Source organism: Capsella rubella, unplaced genomic scaffold, assembly GCF_000375325.1.
Source record: "Capsella rubella cultivar Monte Gargano unplaced genomic scaffold, Caprub1_0 scaffold_6, whole genome shotgun sequence".
Taxonomy (NCBI): domain Eukaryota; kingdom Viridiplantae; phylum Streptophyta; class Magnoliopsida; order Brassicales; family Brassicaceae; genus Capsella; species Capsella rubella.
The window spans coordinates 6194852-6210550 of record NW_006238918.1 but is presented as its reverse complement, the minus strand read 5'-3'; the positions used below and the strand labels follow the sequence as shown (position 1 = coordinate 6210550).

Here is a 15699-nt window from a genome sequence, read left to right as displayed (position 1 = left end):
TCACTAAAATATCTGTAAAAAGGTAAAATAGCAAGTATTGAAGGTAAAATAGTAAGTATAAAACAATCAGTAAACTAGTTTTGTACGTATATAAAAAGGTAAAATAGTAAGTATTGAAGGTAAAAGAGTAAGTAAAAAACAATCAGTAAACCAATTTTGTACGTATATAAAAAGGTAAAATAGTAGTAAAGTGATTGCTGTCTGAAGAAGACACAGTTTTGAAAGAGAGATATCGAAAAGTCAGATAAGTCGCGGGAAGTAGCGAAGTGAAAAGGACCCACATACAAATAAGGGCGTCGCAAATCGTGAGCATTAAAATATCTTTTGGACAAAACCCAAAACTCTTTCCGCAGAAACAGACAAAACATGTCGCCATAACTCAACGAACCAAAAACCACACCCACACATACACATGACACAACAGCGGTTGTTCCCATCTCTCTCTCTCTCTCTCTCGAACGGCTAATAAGTTAGTAAGTAAAGCTCAGATCACAATACAATACAATACATTACAAGATTTGCTCTTCTTCTTTTTGTTTACTAAATAACTTGGTCTCGTTGTTATTATTGCTTGAAGTTAACAAATTTATATATGCTTTCGTAAGCTAAATCAATTCTTCCCCTCCAATCATTTCCCTGCTCTGGCCCCAAGACAGCTTGCTCGGATTTAGTACGACGTCGTTTTCGAGCTTGTGGATACATATGATACGGCCATTGTAGTGGTTGTTGATCCTCTCTAAACAAATTAATTTTTTTTTTGAGTTTCAGATTTGGGTCAGCTTGTAAACTTCTGAATCTTAGATTCACAACAAGTTAGCAAGGTATCTTCTTCTACAATTTCAGTAATTTCTTGCATTGGGTATCTCGGGATGATGACAATGTACCTTTCCTTTTTTTAATCTGTGTGCAACTCTTTTTTTTTTAGGGTTCTTTTTTTTACTCTCTGGGGGATTTCTGAGAAATTCGAAGAAAAGATGTTCAGCTTTTCTAAGAGGCGCATGAGACTTGGCAGGTTAGTCTTCTTTTACGCTTCTTACCTTTTTGTGGGTCTCTCTCTCTGTATTTGATTTTCTCAAAGTTGGGAACTTTTTGGGGTTTCTTTATCTTTTTCTTTGTTTACATTAATAAGCTAAATAACTATTGATTTAGGAACTAGGAATCACTTTTTTGAGTATTCTGTTTAAGCTTACTGTAAAAGCAAACTCCTTTTTATAACTATTGTTGTTAGTTATAGGATCAAGTATTGGTCCTTTCGTCTGTCCTATGAAGTACCGTTGAATCTTCGATTTTGGGGTTTCTATTTTTAGTTAGAAGCAATTTTTTAATCATGCAAAAATACGTTTCATGGTTCCTATAGATTCAATTGGTTTATGTTTTCTTCACTGATTGTGGATGTTATTGAGCAGAGTTAAGAAGGTACAGCTCGCTGAGTCTGTTCAAGGATATAAGAGTCCCTTGCGAACCATCAAACGCGCTGATAACTCTAGTGTAAGTTGTATAAGAAGAAACTGCAATACTTAAATTGTGTTTTGGTAGCATTAACTGTTAGTTATCTGATTTGTAAGAAACATGATGCAGAGTGAAGCTCCTGTGGCTGCGACTAGTTATTCTGATGAACATGATTTCCAGCCTTCATCAGGGAATTCTGAAAATTGGATGGTGGTATCGGTTGGTGGGGATAAACCCGCTCCACGCTTTAATGTAACGAGTTTCTTGATTGTTTTTTTACTTCCAGTCATCAGCTTCTGATCTGTGTTTTCAAGAACTGACTGCTTTTTACTTTTATGCAGCATGCGGCGGCAGCTATTGGGAACAAAATGATAGTAGTTGGCGGAGAATCTAGTAATGGCTTGTTGGATGATGTACAGGTAAAAAGACCAAGAACAAGTTAACGGTATCGAGCACTAGCTTAAAGGGATTGATATTCTCAGCTTTGCATTTGCAGGTGCTTAACTTTGATACATTTACATGGTCCACCGCGTCTTCGAAAGTTTACTTATCGCCAAGTAGTCTTCCTCTCAAGATTCCTTCTTGGAAAGGCCATTGCTTGGTAATTGATTGTTGGTTTGAGCTAAGCATGTTACTGCTTTTCTTAGTTTTATACCTTTTGGTTTTGATTGCAATTTTTATGCGTTGTTGTTAGGTCTCTTGGGGTAAAAAAGTGCTATTGGTGGGTGGAAAAACAGATCCCTGCAGTGATAGAGTTTCAGGTTTCACACAGTTGTTTGGAATCTAAAGTCTAGACTTTTGATGTTTGCTCTGCCTAAAATTGTGTTGTATTTGTATATATTATTGGCAGTTTGGGCGTTTGATACTGATTCTGAATGCTGGTCGCTAATGGATGCAAAAGGAGACTTACCGGTAAGTTTCTATGACATCAGTATACATTTAGAAGCTTGTGGCTTTATGGTTTGGATTGTGAAGTGACGTGGAGAAAAAAATCTGATTCAGTTATGCCATTGCAGGTCAGTCGTAATGGTCACACAGTAGTGAGAGCCAGTTCAGTATTGATACTTTTCGGCGGTGAAGACTCTAAGAAGAGGAAACTAAACGATCTTCATATGTTTGATCTCAAATCATCCACATGGCTTCCTCTTAATTGCACGTGAGTTTTTTTTGTGCTTTTCTGATGACATTTTACATTGAACTCCTACTGGTGTATTCTTGACATGGTTTTTCTTTGAATACCAGAGGAACACGGCCGTGTGCAAGATCACATCATGTAGCCACGCTATTCGATGACAAAATTCTGTTTGTGTTTGGAGGTTCGGGCAAGAACAAAACACTAAATGACTTGTACTCACTCGACTTTGAAACAGTAATACTTTTCGTCCCACCCCCATCATACTTTGTACTGTAACTGAATTTTGTTTTTGGTTTCTTGACACTTTTTTTGTTTCTTTTGGTGTCATCAAGATGGTATGGTCAAGAATAAAGATAAGGGGATTTCACCCGTCTCCAAGAGCGGGTAGTTGTGGTGTTCTTTGCGGTACCAAATGGTATATAACCGGAGGTGGAAGCAGAAAGAAGAGTAAGTTCAACCTTGAAATCGCGCTGAATCTACTCGAATCTTACAAGTTTGCATTTTTTTGTGTGTAGGGCATGCTGAAACATTAGTTTTCGATATTCTAAAGGTCGAGTGGTCTGTGGAAAACATATCTTCTCAATCTTCTATCACATCCAACAAGGTGAATATAGAAAGTCACATTCTATATTTTACTAAACTTTTATATCTTTCCATGCTATCTATTAAAGCTCAGTTGTTGTCTCGTGATATGTTTGGTATAGGGATTTAGTCTAGTTCTTCTGAAACACAAAGATAAAGATTTCCTCGTAGCTTTTGGAGGAACAAAAAAAGATCCTTCAAATCAGGTACGAGCTTTATCATTCCGCTGCATTGTTCACATCTTTGTTTCATTTTTTTTTATATATGTCCCCGTGTTTTGATGCAAAGTCTTAATCTGGTTTATGCAAAGGTTGGGGCTTTTATCGTTGACAAGAACAAGAGTGAATCACCAACACATCCGCAGACAACTTCCAAGAAAAATCCCGGCCGGTTACTGTTTGGTAAACGATCTTCTCCCTCGGCGGCTATAACCTCTGATGAATCAGTCAAAGCCTCTTCACAGAGGCTCATTGATTCAGTTGCCAGACAGAAACTTGCTTCAGCCATTGAAGAGCATGGCGGCTCTGGCAGAAGGTCTTTATCAGATATTGCTTTTGGTGATCATCGTAATCCGTCTTCAGGAAATGTCTCTTTGCGTAAACAGTTCAGCACCGAAGAGGAATACAGAGCGGTAATCGAACCTACTAAGTGCTCAGAAGATGAAGTTTCTCTGCCTCGGGTATATATACTTAGTTAATGATTAACCTACATTCACTGGTGTTCTTGAATTGCCTTAAACGAATGTAATTTCTTCTCATGGTTTCAGACTGCAGATGACAACAATGGAGGAGCAAAAATTACAGCAGAGAAAACACTTTCTGTGGTTTCTGACCATGAAGTATCGAATCTCCAGAAGCAGTGCTCTGAAACATTTCCTTTAGAAAACGTCGATGGTGCCTTGATATTCCAGGAAATGGATAATATCAATTTTACAGGATCAATGTCATCATCAAGCGTTTACCAATTCCATGAGGCAAAAATGACGGCTCTTATAAGAAGAAATGGGATTCTGGAAGGGCAGTTAGAAGCAGCATTGGCGGGAAGAGAGGCGGCTGAGAGGAATGTGTCAGTTGCGTTGAGGAGCAAACAAGAGACGGATAAAAAGCTATCTGACGCCATGAGAGATGTTGAATTGCTTAAGGAGAAGCTTACCGGGTTAGAGCTCGCCCAAGAGGAAGCTAATAGTTTGTCAAATATGGTTCACTCCGACAATGTCAGGCTCGAGCATGATGTTGCCTTCTTAAAAGCTGTCCTAGACGATACACAAAAGGTAAACTCCTTGTAGATATACAAGTGTTTTCAAATGTGGTGGTGGAACAAAGTTTAAAAGTTTTGTGGGTTACCTGTTTTTGTAGGAGTTGCATTCAACGAGAGGAGTTCTTGCAGGAGAAAGAGCCAGAGCGTTCCAGTTGCAGGTAATAATATCATTATCATTATCGATTTAATCTGTTTGACTCTGCAATTTTTCTAATAACCTGAGATGAACGCAGGTTGAAGTGTTTCATCTGAAGCAAAGGTTGCAATCTCTGGAAAATAGAGCTGCTACACCCAGGAAGCCTTTCCATGTCTGAACACAAGATCAGAGACAGCAAAATAACCTTAAGACTTCCTTTTTGTAATACTCAAGATACACCTAAATCCATGTCTACGTTTTGTGAATCATGTATAAAAGAAGAAGAATTCAAAAATCCCAACAATCAAATCAGAATCCAAGTACACGACAAGTAACAATATAAACAGCCATTTCTTTCATTAAACGTCGCCAACTAATAATAAGCTTCTTACAGAGAGATACACACATACGAGTGGAGATGTGACTTTTCACTAGTGGGAACTTTTGATCTTAATGATTAGCTTTTTAAGGTAGTCACAGGAAATAACATTATCACTGAGCCTCTTCCTCAGGTGGTTCTTCTTCTTCTTGAAGAAGGTTCTCGCGGTTGTCATGAGCCCAGAAGCCTCGAACATCTATAAGCATACTCGCAACGGTTCCACCTTGTTTACATCCCAAGAGATCACCCAGAGTGATCTTTAACGGGTCAGATGGCTTCACCATGTCCCAGATCTCGTCCCGAACATCCTCTATGCATAATTCATAGTTCCCACCTTCTATCCATTTCTGGTGAACATCTCTGCAGGTAAAAAAGATAAAATATGAGACACTCATTCAAAAGAGAGACAATGGCATTATCACACATCAACAGTGTGTTTTATATGCACTAGTGTCTTTGCAGATGTGAGACTTGCGGAGCAAAACTCAACTTCCGCAAGCAGGAAATGCAGAGTTTTATTTAGGAAGATTGTATCAGATAACATCAAACTCTTTGATGCTCCCCTTCTTTACTTCCATGACTTTAAACGAAATCTACTAAACAGTAAAAAATCAAATAGACTCAGTCGCCGGATTAAGATTCATTACCTGAAGAGAGAATGAATATCGGCAGTAGTGAGAAAGCCTCTCCCTTGAAGATCAAGACAACGGAATAAATATGTCAAACCCTCTGGGGTGTCTTTGTTCTCCAAAGCAAGAACAAAATCAAGGAAACTGTCAAAGTCCATTTCCCGGGAATTTTTGGCGCCACTTTTACCACGCCGGACATGCTCATCAAACACTACAAAACAAAGGGGAAACTAGTAAGTACGAATGTACCCAACCACTTCAAAAACAATATTAAGCTTGTCTCAGTCACTATTGATGTGTATCAATACTACAAAAATCCTACACTGACCAAAGTGCTTGATTTACCTCTTTCAATGAAAATCTCGGTTAAGGTCCCATCAGCATATTCTTTGAGTTCTTGCTTGCTCAGCGATCCACTCATATCTTTATCAAGTGCAAGAAACATATCTAAAAAAAGAAACTCTGGATTAACTTTTATTTAAGTTCTTAATAAGAAATAACGAGAAAGGTTTCCGATTTATCTGCAGGAATTAAGACAACAGAGCACACTCACCACATATGCGTTGAGCTGAAGTCAACGAGAACCAATTTTCTGCTTGTTCAGTGTCTGTAACCTCCTCCTCGCTTTCCTAACGTAAGATATCCAAGGAAAAATCAGAAAATGTAAGCAAAACATATAGTAACTTCAGAAAGTTGAAAGCTATAAGCTGACGGAGCTGTATTCCATTCATCTTTCATCTAAAGTTACCTGATGCAATTCCATTAGTTCCTGCAGACAGTTACTAAGCAGTATCTTCTTAATACAGGCTCTTCCTGAATGCAAAAAAAAAAAAGATCACATTAACACATGGCAATTGAATACTAGGTCAAGTAAGTTTTGCACTGCCTCATAATAATACATCTTTTTCCTTACCTCGCCTGTGAGGATCACAGAAGAAGAAAAACTTTTGTGCAGCTATACGACAATACATTTGATTAAATGCCGGAGGCATGTCCCTCAGTTGTGCCAGATTAGGAATTAGACCACCAATGTAGGACTCCATTTCCTATAATGACAACATCAAAGAGACTATTTTGTTAGGAAATCGACATAAGAGTCGGCACCATTTAGAGCCAATTCTAAAATTAAAGCTTTAGGGCCATTTGGGTACTTACATTAGATTGAAGGAAACCATCAGAGTCTTCGTCAAGCTCACTCATATCAATCCTAGCTTGTGTAAGTGACACCTGAATAGTATTGAGCATATAGTCATTGAAACAAGTATAAACTATAGGACAAGTCAGAGTAACAAAACATGAAAAAAAAAAACCAAGACAAGCAAAGCTGGCGCCACTCAAATACAGCAACGAAACTCCCTATATTTAAGCTTATGGCGACAGGATGATATATATATATAGCCACAATAAACAAAACTGCAAAGATAAAAAAAGGATACTCACCGTGCGCATCACATAAAGATAAAATGGTAAAATGGCGATCCTCCCAGCCTCATCCTTCTCAAACTTCATGAAATTGGATGGGCTAAAAAACCGGCGACATTTGGGACCAATTTGTTCTGTACATACAGAGGCAATATGACAGAAGTCTTCATAGTTCATCTACATGGACAAGACAGCAAAAAATATCAGCATCAAAGATAACCCAGATAAAAATAATTTCAGCCCCCGAGCAACACTATACAAAAGACGCTTCTACCTTTTCAGCACCAGTGGCATCATCAATCACACAATTTTCTCTCAAACAAACCCACATAGCCGCCAAATCATCGGCATTTAACAAAAGATCTGATTGTTTCTGTGGAAATTAACAAACATGACGAAGTAAGCAAAAACATCGAAGGAATAAGACTCTGTGAAAATGAAGATTCGATACCTTCAAGAAACGGTATTTCGCAAGCCTCTGTACCCTTTGACTAATAGATCCTTCTTCTGGTTTCTGAACCAAGAGTAAAGGAACGAAATCTTATTGTCTGACATAAATACGAACTTCTAGGAATGGTGTAACACAATGCAAGATTTTTTAACCGGGTAGTGCCTTAAAATACCAAGGCAAGATTTTATATTGAGTAAAAAAACCGATGTAAGGGACATGCCTTCTTGTAGAAGCTCGGTATGGTGCCTGCTTCTTGGCTTTTCTGTTGCTTCTCTTTGAATATCTCGAGCAAGATTCTCTTCGTTTCAAGCTCTGCAAAACAAATGAACACAAACCCTTATTAAACTCAGCAAAACCAAGACTCAATCACAGTTACCATATTGTTTCACTACATAGACAAATGTACATTTTCTCCAACGTCCCCAAATTCAGAAACTTTACTCATATCGAACTCGAAATGCGATTAAAAATTCAAAATTTCCAGAATTGATGACATCATCTTAAGCTAAAAGATAAAAAATACAGACTGTCTCAACAACCAAAACGCAGCTACCAGCAAAAAGAACCTTACCCATTAGAGCTTCCGATCCTAATCCGGCGCCGGAACCAATATACCGTCGTAGATTTCTAACCCAAAGCATCGATGATGCCGGCGGAATCTTCCTCTGCGTCGATGTATCGTGACTCTCACCGTCGCTAGATCCGCTATACATTTTGTTTAATCTCACAGATCGTCACAATCCTCAACGGAAAATATGAGCTACCAAATGAAGCAGGGAGAGATTAAACCCTTAGAGAGGAAGGTGAGACTGAACCAGAAACTGCAGAAACCCTAGAGCACCCCCTTTCTCTCTTCTCTCTCTCCCTCTCTCAAGCTCTGGCGAGATCCAAGCTTCAAACTTCAAAGGTAACCAAAGTTTCTCTTTTTTTTGCAACATAAGTCCTCATGTTTATATTACTTTTCATCACTTTACGAAAACTATTAAAAAATCATAATTTAGTACAAAATGGGTAACATAAAGTCCCGTCCCGTTAGATAGTTTCTTCAGAGAAACAAATGGCTTCCATATCCATTAACAGTTTCTTCACTCCTCAAGCGTTAGCCCGACCCACCAGAACGAGGAAGATTTTCGCTAAACCTGACAATGTCTCAGGAAAAACCAAAAACCTTAGAAAAACGAAGCTCAAACGCGAAGTGGAGCTTAAATCTCGAGGGGGCGATAAACTCCAGCCAATTTCGGACGCCGGCGGCGAAGCTACTACTTATACCCGTCTTCCCCCCAGGGAAGATTTCTCCGATGTCTCTCTATTGTCTTCTTCTTACTTAAAAGTTTCTGAAGAAGTGAAGTTATCTGAGTCAAATGTCCCAAGGGTCGAGGAAAAAGTTGAAAATTTGGTGGAAATTGAGGAAGAAGAGAAAGAAAAAGAGGTGAAGAGTTATGATGATGATGATATATGGGGAAATTATAGGAGATTAGATGTATTTGAAGGTAATTCAGGATCAATTGACGAAGATGATGAAGATTGGGAAGATGAAGTGTTTGAGTATGGTGATGATACGGATGAGAGTGAAGGATCGGGATTGAAGGATGAGAAAGTTTTATGTTTCTCGGGTGAAGAGGGAGAGGAAGAGGAAGATGATGAAATTGGGGTGAAGGAGAAAGGGGTTCCAGCGGTAATGCGGTGTTTCGATAGAGCGAAGATATTTGTTAAAGCTGGAGATGGAGGGAACGGTGTGGTGGCGTTTAGGAGAGAAAAGTTTGTTCCTTTTGGAGGACCTTCAGGTGGAGATGGAGGGAGAGGAGGGAATGTGTATGTAGAGGTTGATGGGTCCATGAATTCGTTGTTACCCTTTCGTAAGAGTGTGCATTTCAGGGCGGGACGTGGGGAACATGGGAGAGGGAAGATGCAGAGTGGAGCTAAAGGAGATAGTGTTGTGGTGAAAGTGGCTCCTGGGACGGTGGTGAGACAGGCTAGAGAGGTTGGGAGTGAGGTGGAGGGTGAGGAGGAGGAGGAGAAGGAAGTGCTTTTGGAGTTGTTGCATCCGGGACAGAGGGCATTGTTGTTGCCTGGAGGTAGAGGTGGACGAGGGAATGCTTCATTTAAGTCGGGGATGAATAAAGTTCCTAGGATCGCTGAAAATGGCGAAGAAGGTCCTGAAATGTAAGTGTTTTTGTCATTGAGTTGATTCACTTTAGGGTGTTGATGGAACATTGTGTAAATTTTGGGACTTCAACGCACTGCTAGTGGTAGATTATCTGAAATGGTTCCTTTTCCACCCTCATGTGTTAGCTATGCAAGGGATGAACTAATCATAAAAGCAAAATTGCTAAGGATGCTAGGATTTCATTTGGTGTAGGAACATGAAACTCTTTCTATTGTTTTGTAAAGCTTGATTTTGTATATGTGAGTGTGGACTTGCAAGTAGTAACCTGTTGATACAGAGCAGTTATTGCTTCAAGAATGGAATTGAACTTCTGTGTTATCTTTATATTGGATTAAGTATCCAACAATTTCATGCTGGTGTAGACTTGTGAGACTTTGTGTTTGCCTTTCTAAGAAATGTCATATGTGGCTCTTATGTTTCGGGTTTTTTTCTTTCTGGGAAGCTGTGATTCTGAATTATAACTTTACATATTCCTATAGGTGGCTGGACTTGGAACTTAAACTGGTAGCAGACGTAGGTATCGTGGGTGCTCCAAATGCAGGAAAAAGCACGTTATTGAGCGTGATAAGTGCTGCGCAGCCAACCATAGCAAATTACCCATTCACCACATTACTTCCCAATTTAGGTGTGGTTTCATTTGATTACGATTCAACAATGGTGGTCGCAGATCTTCCTGGTTTGCTCGAAGGAGCGCACAGAGGCTTTGGTTTAGGCCATGAGTTTCTTCGGCACACTGAGAGATGTTCAGCACTGGTAAAACAACCATCTTTAGATTCAATCTTTATACTTTGTTTTCTTGATATCTTAGAGGAGCCTCTCTTTTGTGGTGTAAAGGTACATGTTGTGGATGGTTCAGCTCCGCAACCTGAACTTGAGTTTGAAGCTGTTCGTCTCGAACTCGAACTATTCAGTCCTGAGATTGCCGAGAAGCCTTACGTAGTGGCATACAACAAAATGGACCTCCCAGATGCGTATGAGAAGTGGCCAATGTTTCAGGAAACTCTTCGTGCCCGTGGGATTGAACCTTTTTGTATGAGCGCAGTACAAAGAGACGGTACACATGAAGTAATCTCCTCTGTTTATGAACTCCTGAAGAAGTACAGAGCAGCCAACTCAGAACCCAAAGGTTTTTTTCTGCTTTTAATTTGGTATTATAGGATGAAACCGGGATTATGCAGTGTATTGATGGGGTTTGTTTTCAACTTGAATATAGCTTTGTTCGATCAAGCAAATGAGAATCTGGACCATGTAGCTAAGAAGATTGATAAGGAACGACGAGCAGCCATTAATGAGTTTGAGATCTTCCGCGATAGTGGTACCAGGGCTTGGCATGTAGTTGGAGCAGGGCTTCAACGGTTTGTCCAGATGACTAACTGGCGGTATGAGTTAAAACTACAGCCAAGATTTATACAATATAACTAATCAAGTGTCACTAACCACTGTGGATGCGATTTGTGTTTGGATAGGTACATGGATTCAGACAAAAGGTTTCAGCACGTTCTTGATGCTTGTGGTGTGAACAAATCACTAAAGAATATGGGTGTTAAAGAAGGCGATACCGTGATCGTAGGAGAGGTTTGTTATGAGTTTCTCTGATGTTTTTGTCTGTTAAAAGTGGTTAAGATTTGGGTTTATGAACCGTTTACAATCTTTTTGTGTGTTTGTGACCGAATAGATGGAGTTGATATGGCATGACTCAGCCAATGGCTCGAGCCGTCCTACAAATTCAAACAAGACTTCAACGGACTCAGTCAGATGGCCTCAGTGGAAATAAACCATCTTACCTCTCTTGTTGTTGTCGAGACTTAAGCGACGTGAGAAGTGAATAGGTTTAGTTTGCCGGTCATTGGATTGAACCGGTCGCATCAGTCCACAGAGATGTTGTAATAAATCATCATACTGTTGTTCATTTATATCTATAACATTTACATCCACAGACCACACAGTCCACAGAGATGTTGTAAATAAGGAAAAGAAAAAACATTTACACCACCATCATCACTTGACCAACATGGTCGATGCAAATTATTTTTTCTTTTAACAATTTTGCAATAACCGATATCACAAATAAATAACAAATAAAAAAAGTATATATACTGTACTATTATATATGTAAACCGGCCGGTTTGTTAAAAAAGACAAGAAGAGAAGAAACTGGGAGGAGGGTTATGGTCTAAAAAAAAAAAAGATTTGACAGGAAAAATCACAGGCAGTTCTCGATATCAGCCGTCCAATCCAAAGATCAGACGGTCCGTACAAGAGAAAGATCTTCTTTTTGACCACAACACATCAACTGAAACAATTACAGCCGGACGATCCGACAGCACACATCCACCCGGTCGGATCCCGACACGTAAGCATAACACTGGATGAGCTTTTAAGTACTTCTGTTTGTCGCGTGCGGCAACAGTATCTTACGTGTCATCGACAGTGTCCCACATAGTATGCGCGTACTAGGTTCGGTGGGGCTTCTCTCTCTCTCTCTATAGCTTACGTGTTTACCTTTGATTGGTTCTTTTGTTCCTTCCCGAAGTATCTTGTAGTTGTGTTTGGTTTTTAAAGTTGCCTTGTTTGGTTCCGTTCCGTTGTGTTTGAGTTTCGTATGATATTCTAATTAAAAGTCTGTAATTTTAATGCCGGAAAACAATTCTGTAAACTCTAATCCCGTAACAAATTATGCAACGATATAAACAATTAGATTAGATTTAGATAGAGAGAGCACATGGAGAGCACGAACATAATTTACGCATATAATTATGATGTATTACGTCCCACTAGGTGCCACGAATGTGTCTTCATCACCTGACTTTATTTAATGAGTAGTAAACTAAAGGATCAGAGCTTATTATAACTTTCCAATCAAGCCCTATATTTCTAAAAAATTAATCTACACGAGTGTAACAAATAAACAAATTATTAGTGTATATCCTCTGAATTTTGAGCAAAACATTGAAAGGTACCGAAAGTCATCAAAATATTAAACATAAAGAAAATTAAAAGTGTTATACTGAAATATATCATTCTTAATTTACACTTGGTTTATATGAAAATTTTGACTAAGAACAATACAATTTATACAATTCGGTTGACAATATATAAACGACATTAGTAATAATATCTATTGATACCAATTAATTTGAATCATCATGAACTTATATTGTCGGAGTAGGAGAGATACAATTCAATAGCAAACTAGTAGTGAAGCCCCCACTTGGCTTTTTTGGTCACAGCGTCTGGACTCTCGTCAAAGTCCAAGTTTGTTCTAAGACAACCTTTACCCTAAATCCCGGGGATGTCCTTTTGACACTAAAATGAAAAATTTTAAATTACAACAGCAAATTTATTAAAATTACTTAAGAAAAAGTTTTGGCTTTTCATTAGCTGTTCAACATTTTCTGTGTTTTTCTTTGCCTTTTGTTTTTGAGAAATGTGAAGAAATTCTAAATTCCTAAACCCAAGAAGGCCTCGATCACATGGAACTTGACTAAAAAGATCTCCACCCAAAAGTGTTCAATAGCTCAATAGTGCAATCCCAATATCGTGCTCGAAGCCAATTGGGATTATCACATGTTATCTACATTATTTACCCTATTTTGAAAACACGTATAAAGAGATATTTGGAGTTGTAGTTTTTTGTTTTTTGGCTTCTTCGAGGTTTTGCAGGGAAATATCAGATTAACTTCAAATCTTTCAACCATTACATAAGTTCTATATTTAGTCATACCAAACGTAGATAGCAAAAATTATCTCGTGCAACATAAAAACCTATTGAACTATAACCATTTATCTAAAGAGAGAATGTCTTTTTTTTCTTCTGTAAATCAATTAGTTATGTATTAGTTGATGTATTAAGATTTTCATGTATATTTTTGACTCCTTAATTATATGTTTAAAAATGTATTTCGATGTAACTGATGGAAATATTTCGACAAACTAAAATTTTAATTTTAATAAATATAATGAATACAGTTCTTTGAATTTAAATAATATAATTAATGAATACGGTTCTAGATAAATTGTCATAGTTATGAAAAGTACTGTATGATATGGATGACCATTAAAAAGAGAATTGTATTAACTATAGCATTAAATAGCATTATCTCTGATTATAATTTCAGTGGTAATAATACGTAAAACTATGATGTAACGGGAACATAAGGTTAGTCCCACATCGAGTTCAAAATCTGAGTGGAGTAGTCAAGGGTTTCTTATATAGCTTAATTAAGCTTGTCTTTAACCCCGATTTATATAAAAAAAAAGGATGAAATATATTAATAAATTTGCTCAATTAAACATTTATTACTTTATTCTAATCATTACGGTTTAGAACTCTATGCAATATCCGGACACGAATAAAAAGGTTCGGTAAAATTTTCTCTTAGAGTTTTGATACAAACATTCCTATCTATGCAATAGATTAGATATACACTACTCTACAATTTATCTCGGCCTAATAATCCTAAATAGATTTACATAAATACTTTATTTATATCAAAACCTCAGTGGTGTTAATTCTGCCGCAAAACATTTTTTGGTGTGTTTGGTACATTACATCGCTTAGGCAGGAACGATTGCACCAGAAGATGGTGACTACCGATTATCATGGTCCGTCCGACCACAATTATATTACTGTAGTATCAGTCAAATATATCATTTTATAAAAAGAGCCAAAATTGTATAGAAGCATATATAATATTATTAGTTTGACTCATTTACATATAAGGAAAAGAATTATAAGTTTCATTCCCAATGCCATTCATTTAGCAATATGCAAAAAGCTTACCAACAATTGTCACATTTCCAACCCTTAATATAAGGAGTCCATCACACTTTTGTACCGTGTAGCCCATTCGGTTAAAAAGGCAACGTTTTCATTCGAATCTAATTAATTTTATTTTTGATTTACGATGGCTATATGACATTAAAAGAAGAACAAAAAAAGAGTTTAGCTGACCTTTACACCTTTTTCAGTTAAAATATATTTGTATCAAAAATAGAACCCTTGATAATAAGCAGGTAAAATTATGCAACACTTACTTCTTTCAGCTGCTCGTTTGTAAATAGGACTCATTTCCTAGCCTCTGACGTAATAACAAAATTATATAACGCTAATCATTTTTATCAATTTTGACAATTTTTCTCCCATTTTGGATGAGAATTAATCACCTATCATTATCAATAGCTTTGGTGTACTTTATATCAATGTAATTTTTATAGCCAATATATTTCAAAAAATAACTTAGATACGTAGTTATCTCTTCAAATTCAAGTATGAATTCGAAATTTCCCACCTTTACAGTTTTGTAGGTCAATCAATCTTTATCATGATCTTACATTACAACATTACATTGTTTGACATGCATAGTTTGTTTTTTTTTTCGCACAAACGAACGTACAAGCTAATGAAATGAATAAACATTAAACATAGGCAGTCGAGCGGGACGTTGGTAAAGTTACTTTCATAATAGTATAGAACTACAAAGGAAAAAACTTTATCTAACACATGCATCATGCATGGATAGTTTTGATAAACCAAAGTGTGGGTTACTAAGGTTGTATATGAATCAAAATAATCTTCACACCAAAAGTGCTAACTTATCTCATATTCACATATGATCCATAATTCCATACTATCAAAGATCTACATCTCTTATCTTATCTTATATATAATATTATTGGAACGTGGAATTAATACACAACAAACTAAATCTCTCAATGACTGAAACGTAAGTCTTTTGATAAGTTTGATTTAAAGTCTCTAATCTACGTCCAAAGTTCAAAGTTAGAACTCATATATAGTCAGTTTAATTTTGAGTTGTTAAGTGGTTTTTTTTGGATCGCTTAGTTAATTAAAAGTCGTGTTACAGTTGACTATGAGCAATTTTCTTGATTTCTTCATATATACCCGTTGTCGGGTAAGGCATTAACTTCCGAATGCAATCATATATGCCAAATAACTAGTCGAAGCTCCTATGCATATAAATAATCCTACAAAACTACAAACACAAAGAGACTAATATTGTTGTTGACTTGTGCTTGTTCGCATACAAGGACACCAATACAAAATTATCCACTGAGATATTTAATTAAAA

The 15699-nt window shown here is 37.3% G+C and overlaps 3 protein-coding genes and 1 non-coding gene across 6 annotated transcripts; 2 read left to right on the top strand and 2 right to left on the bottom strand.

The window, feature by feature from the left end:
* The first annotated feature begins 442 nt into the window (after positions 1-442).
* Positions 443-4882, top strand: LOC17882647 (acyl-CoA-binding domain-containing protein 5). Of its 3 annotated transcripts, none has more exons than XM_023781630.1 (18): positions 443-473; positions 769-821; positions 926-1012; positions 1407-1488; positions 1579-1701; positions 1791-1868; positions 1946-2050; positions 2144-2210; positions 2300-2361; positions 2466-2605; positions 2692-2818; positions 2917-3031; positions 3100-3188; positions 3289-3372; positions 3477-3845; positions 3933-4436; positions 4522-4581; positions 4657-4882. In XM_023781630.1, the coding sequence occupies exons 3-18, from the start codon at positions 975-977 to the stop codon at positions 4735-4737; spliced, it is 2124 nt and encodes a 707-aa protein (XP_023637398.1). In that variant the 5' UTR covers positions 443-473; positions 769-821; positions 926-974; the 3' UTR covers positions 4738-4882. The 3 variants fall into 3 exon arrangements, with proteins under 3 accessions (XP_023637398.1, XP_023637397.1, XP_023637396.1); XM_023781629.1 differs by lacking the exon at positions 443-473 and adding an exon at positions 498-670; XM_023781628.1 differs by lacking the exon at positions 443-473 and having other exon boundaries at positions 677-821.
* A 9-nt stretch (positions 4883-4891) lies between these two features.
* Positions 4892-8306, bottom strand: LOC17884489 (probable serine/threonine-protein phosphatase 2A regulatory subunit B'' subunit TON2). Its single transcript, XM_006287579.2, has 12 exons — positions 8012-8306; positions 7661-7752; positions 7441-7503; positions 7264-7362; positions 7008-7166; positions 6723-6794; positions 6481-6613; positions 6316-6380; positions 6121-6196; positions 5913-6014; positions 5586-5778; positions 4892-5298 (listed from the first exon to the last, which is right to left on the bottom strand). Exons 1-12 carry the CDS (start codon positions 8151-8153, stop codon positions 5052-5054), a joined length of 1443 nt encoding a protein of 480 aa, XP_006287641.1. The 5' UTR covers positions 8154-8306; the 3' UTR covers positions 4892-5051.
* LOC111830253 lies at positions 5387-5502 on the bottom strand. The gene has a single exon (XR_002833637.1). It is a non-coding gene; the product is annotated as a small nucleolar RNA snoR104 (small nucleolar RNA).
* Positions 8307-8387: 81 nt separating the features above from the next.
* On the top strand, positions 8388-11605 carry LOC17884274 (GTP-binding protein OBGC, chloroplastic). The gene is made up of 6 exons (XM_006287143.2): positions 8388-9603; positions 10087-10360; positions 10442-10733; positions 10821-10986; positions 11074-11182; positions 11283-11605. Exons 1-6 carry the CDS (start codon positions 8498-8500, stop codon positions 11379-11381), a joined length of 2046 nt encoding a protein of 681 aa, XP_006287205.1. The 5' UTR covers positions 8388-8497; the 3' UTR covers positions 11382-11605.
* The last annotated feature ends 4094 nt before the right edge of the window (positions 11606-15699 follow it).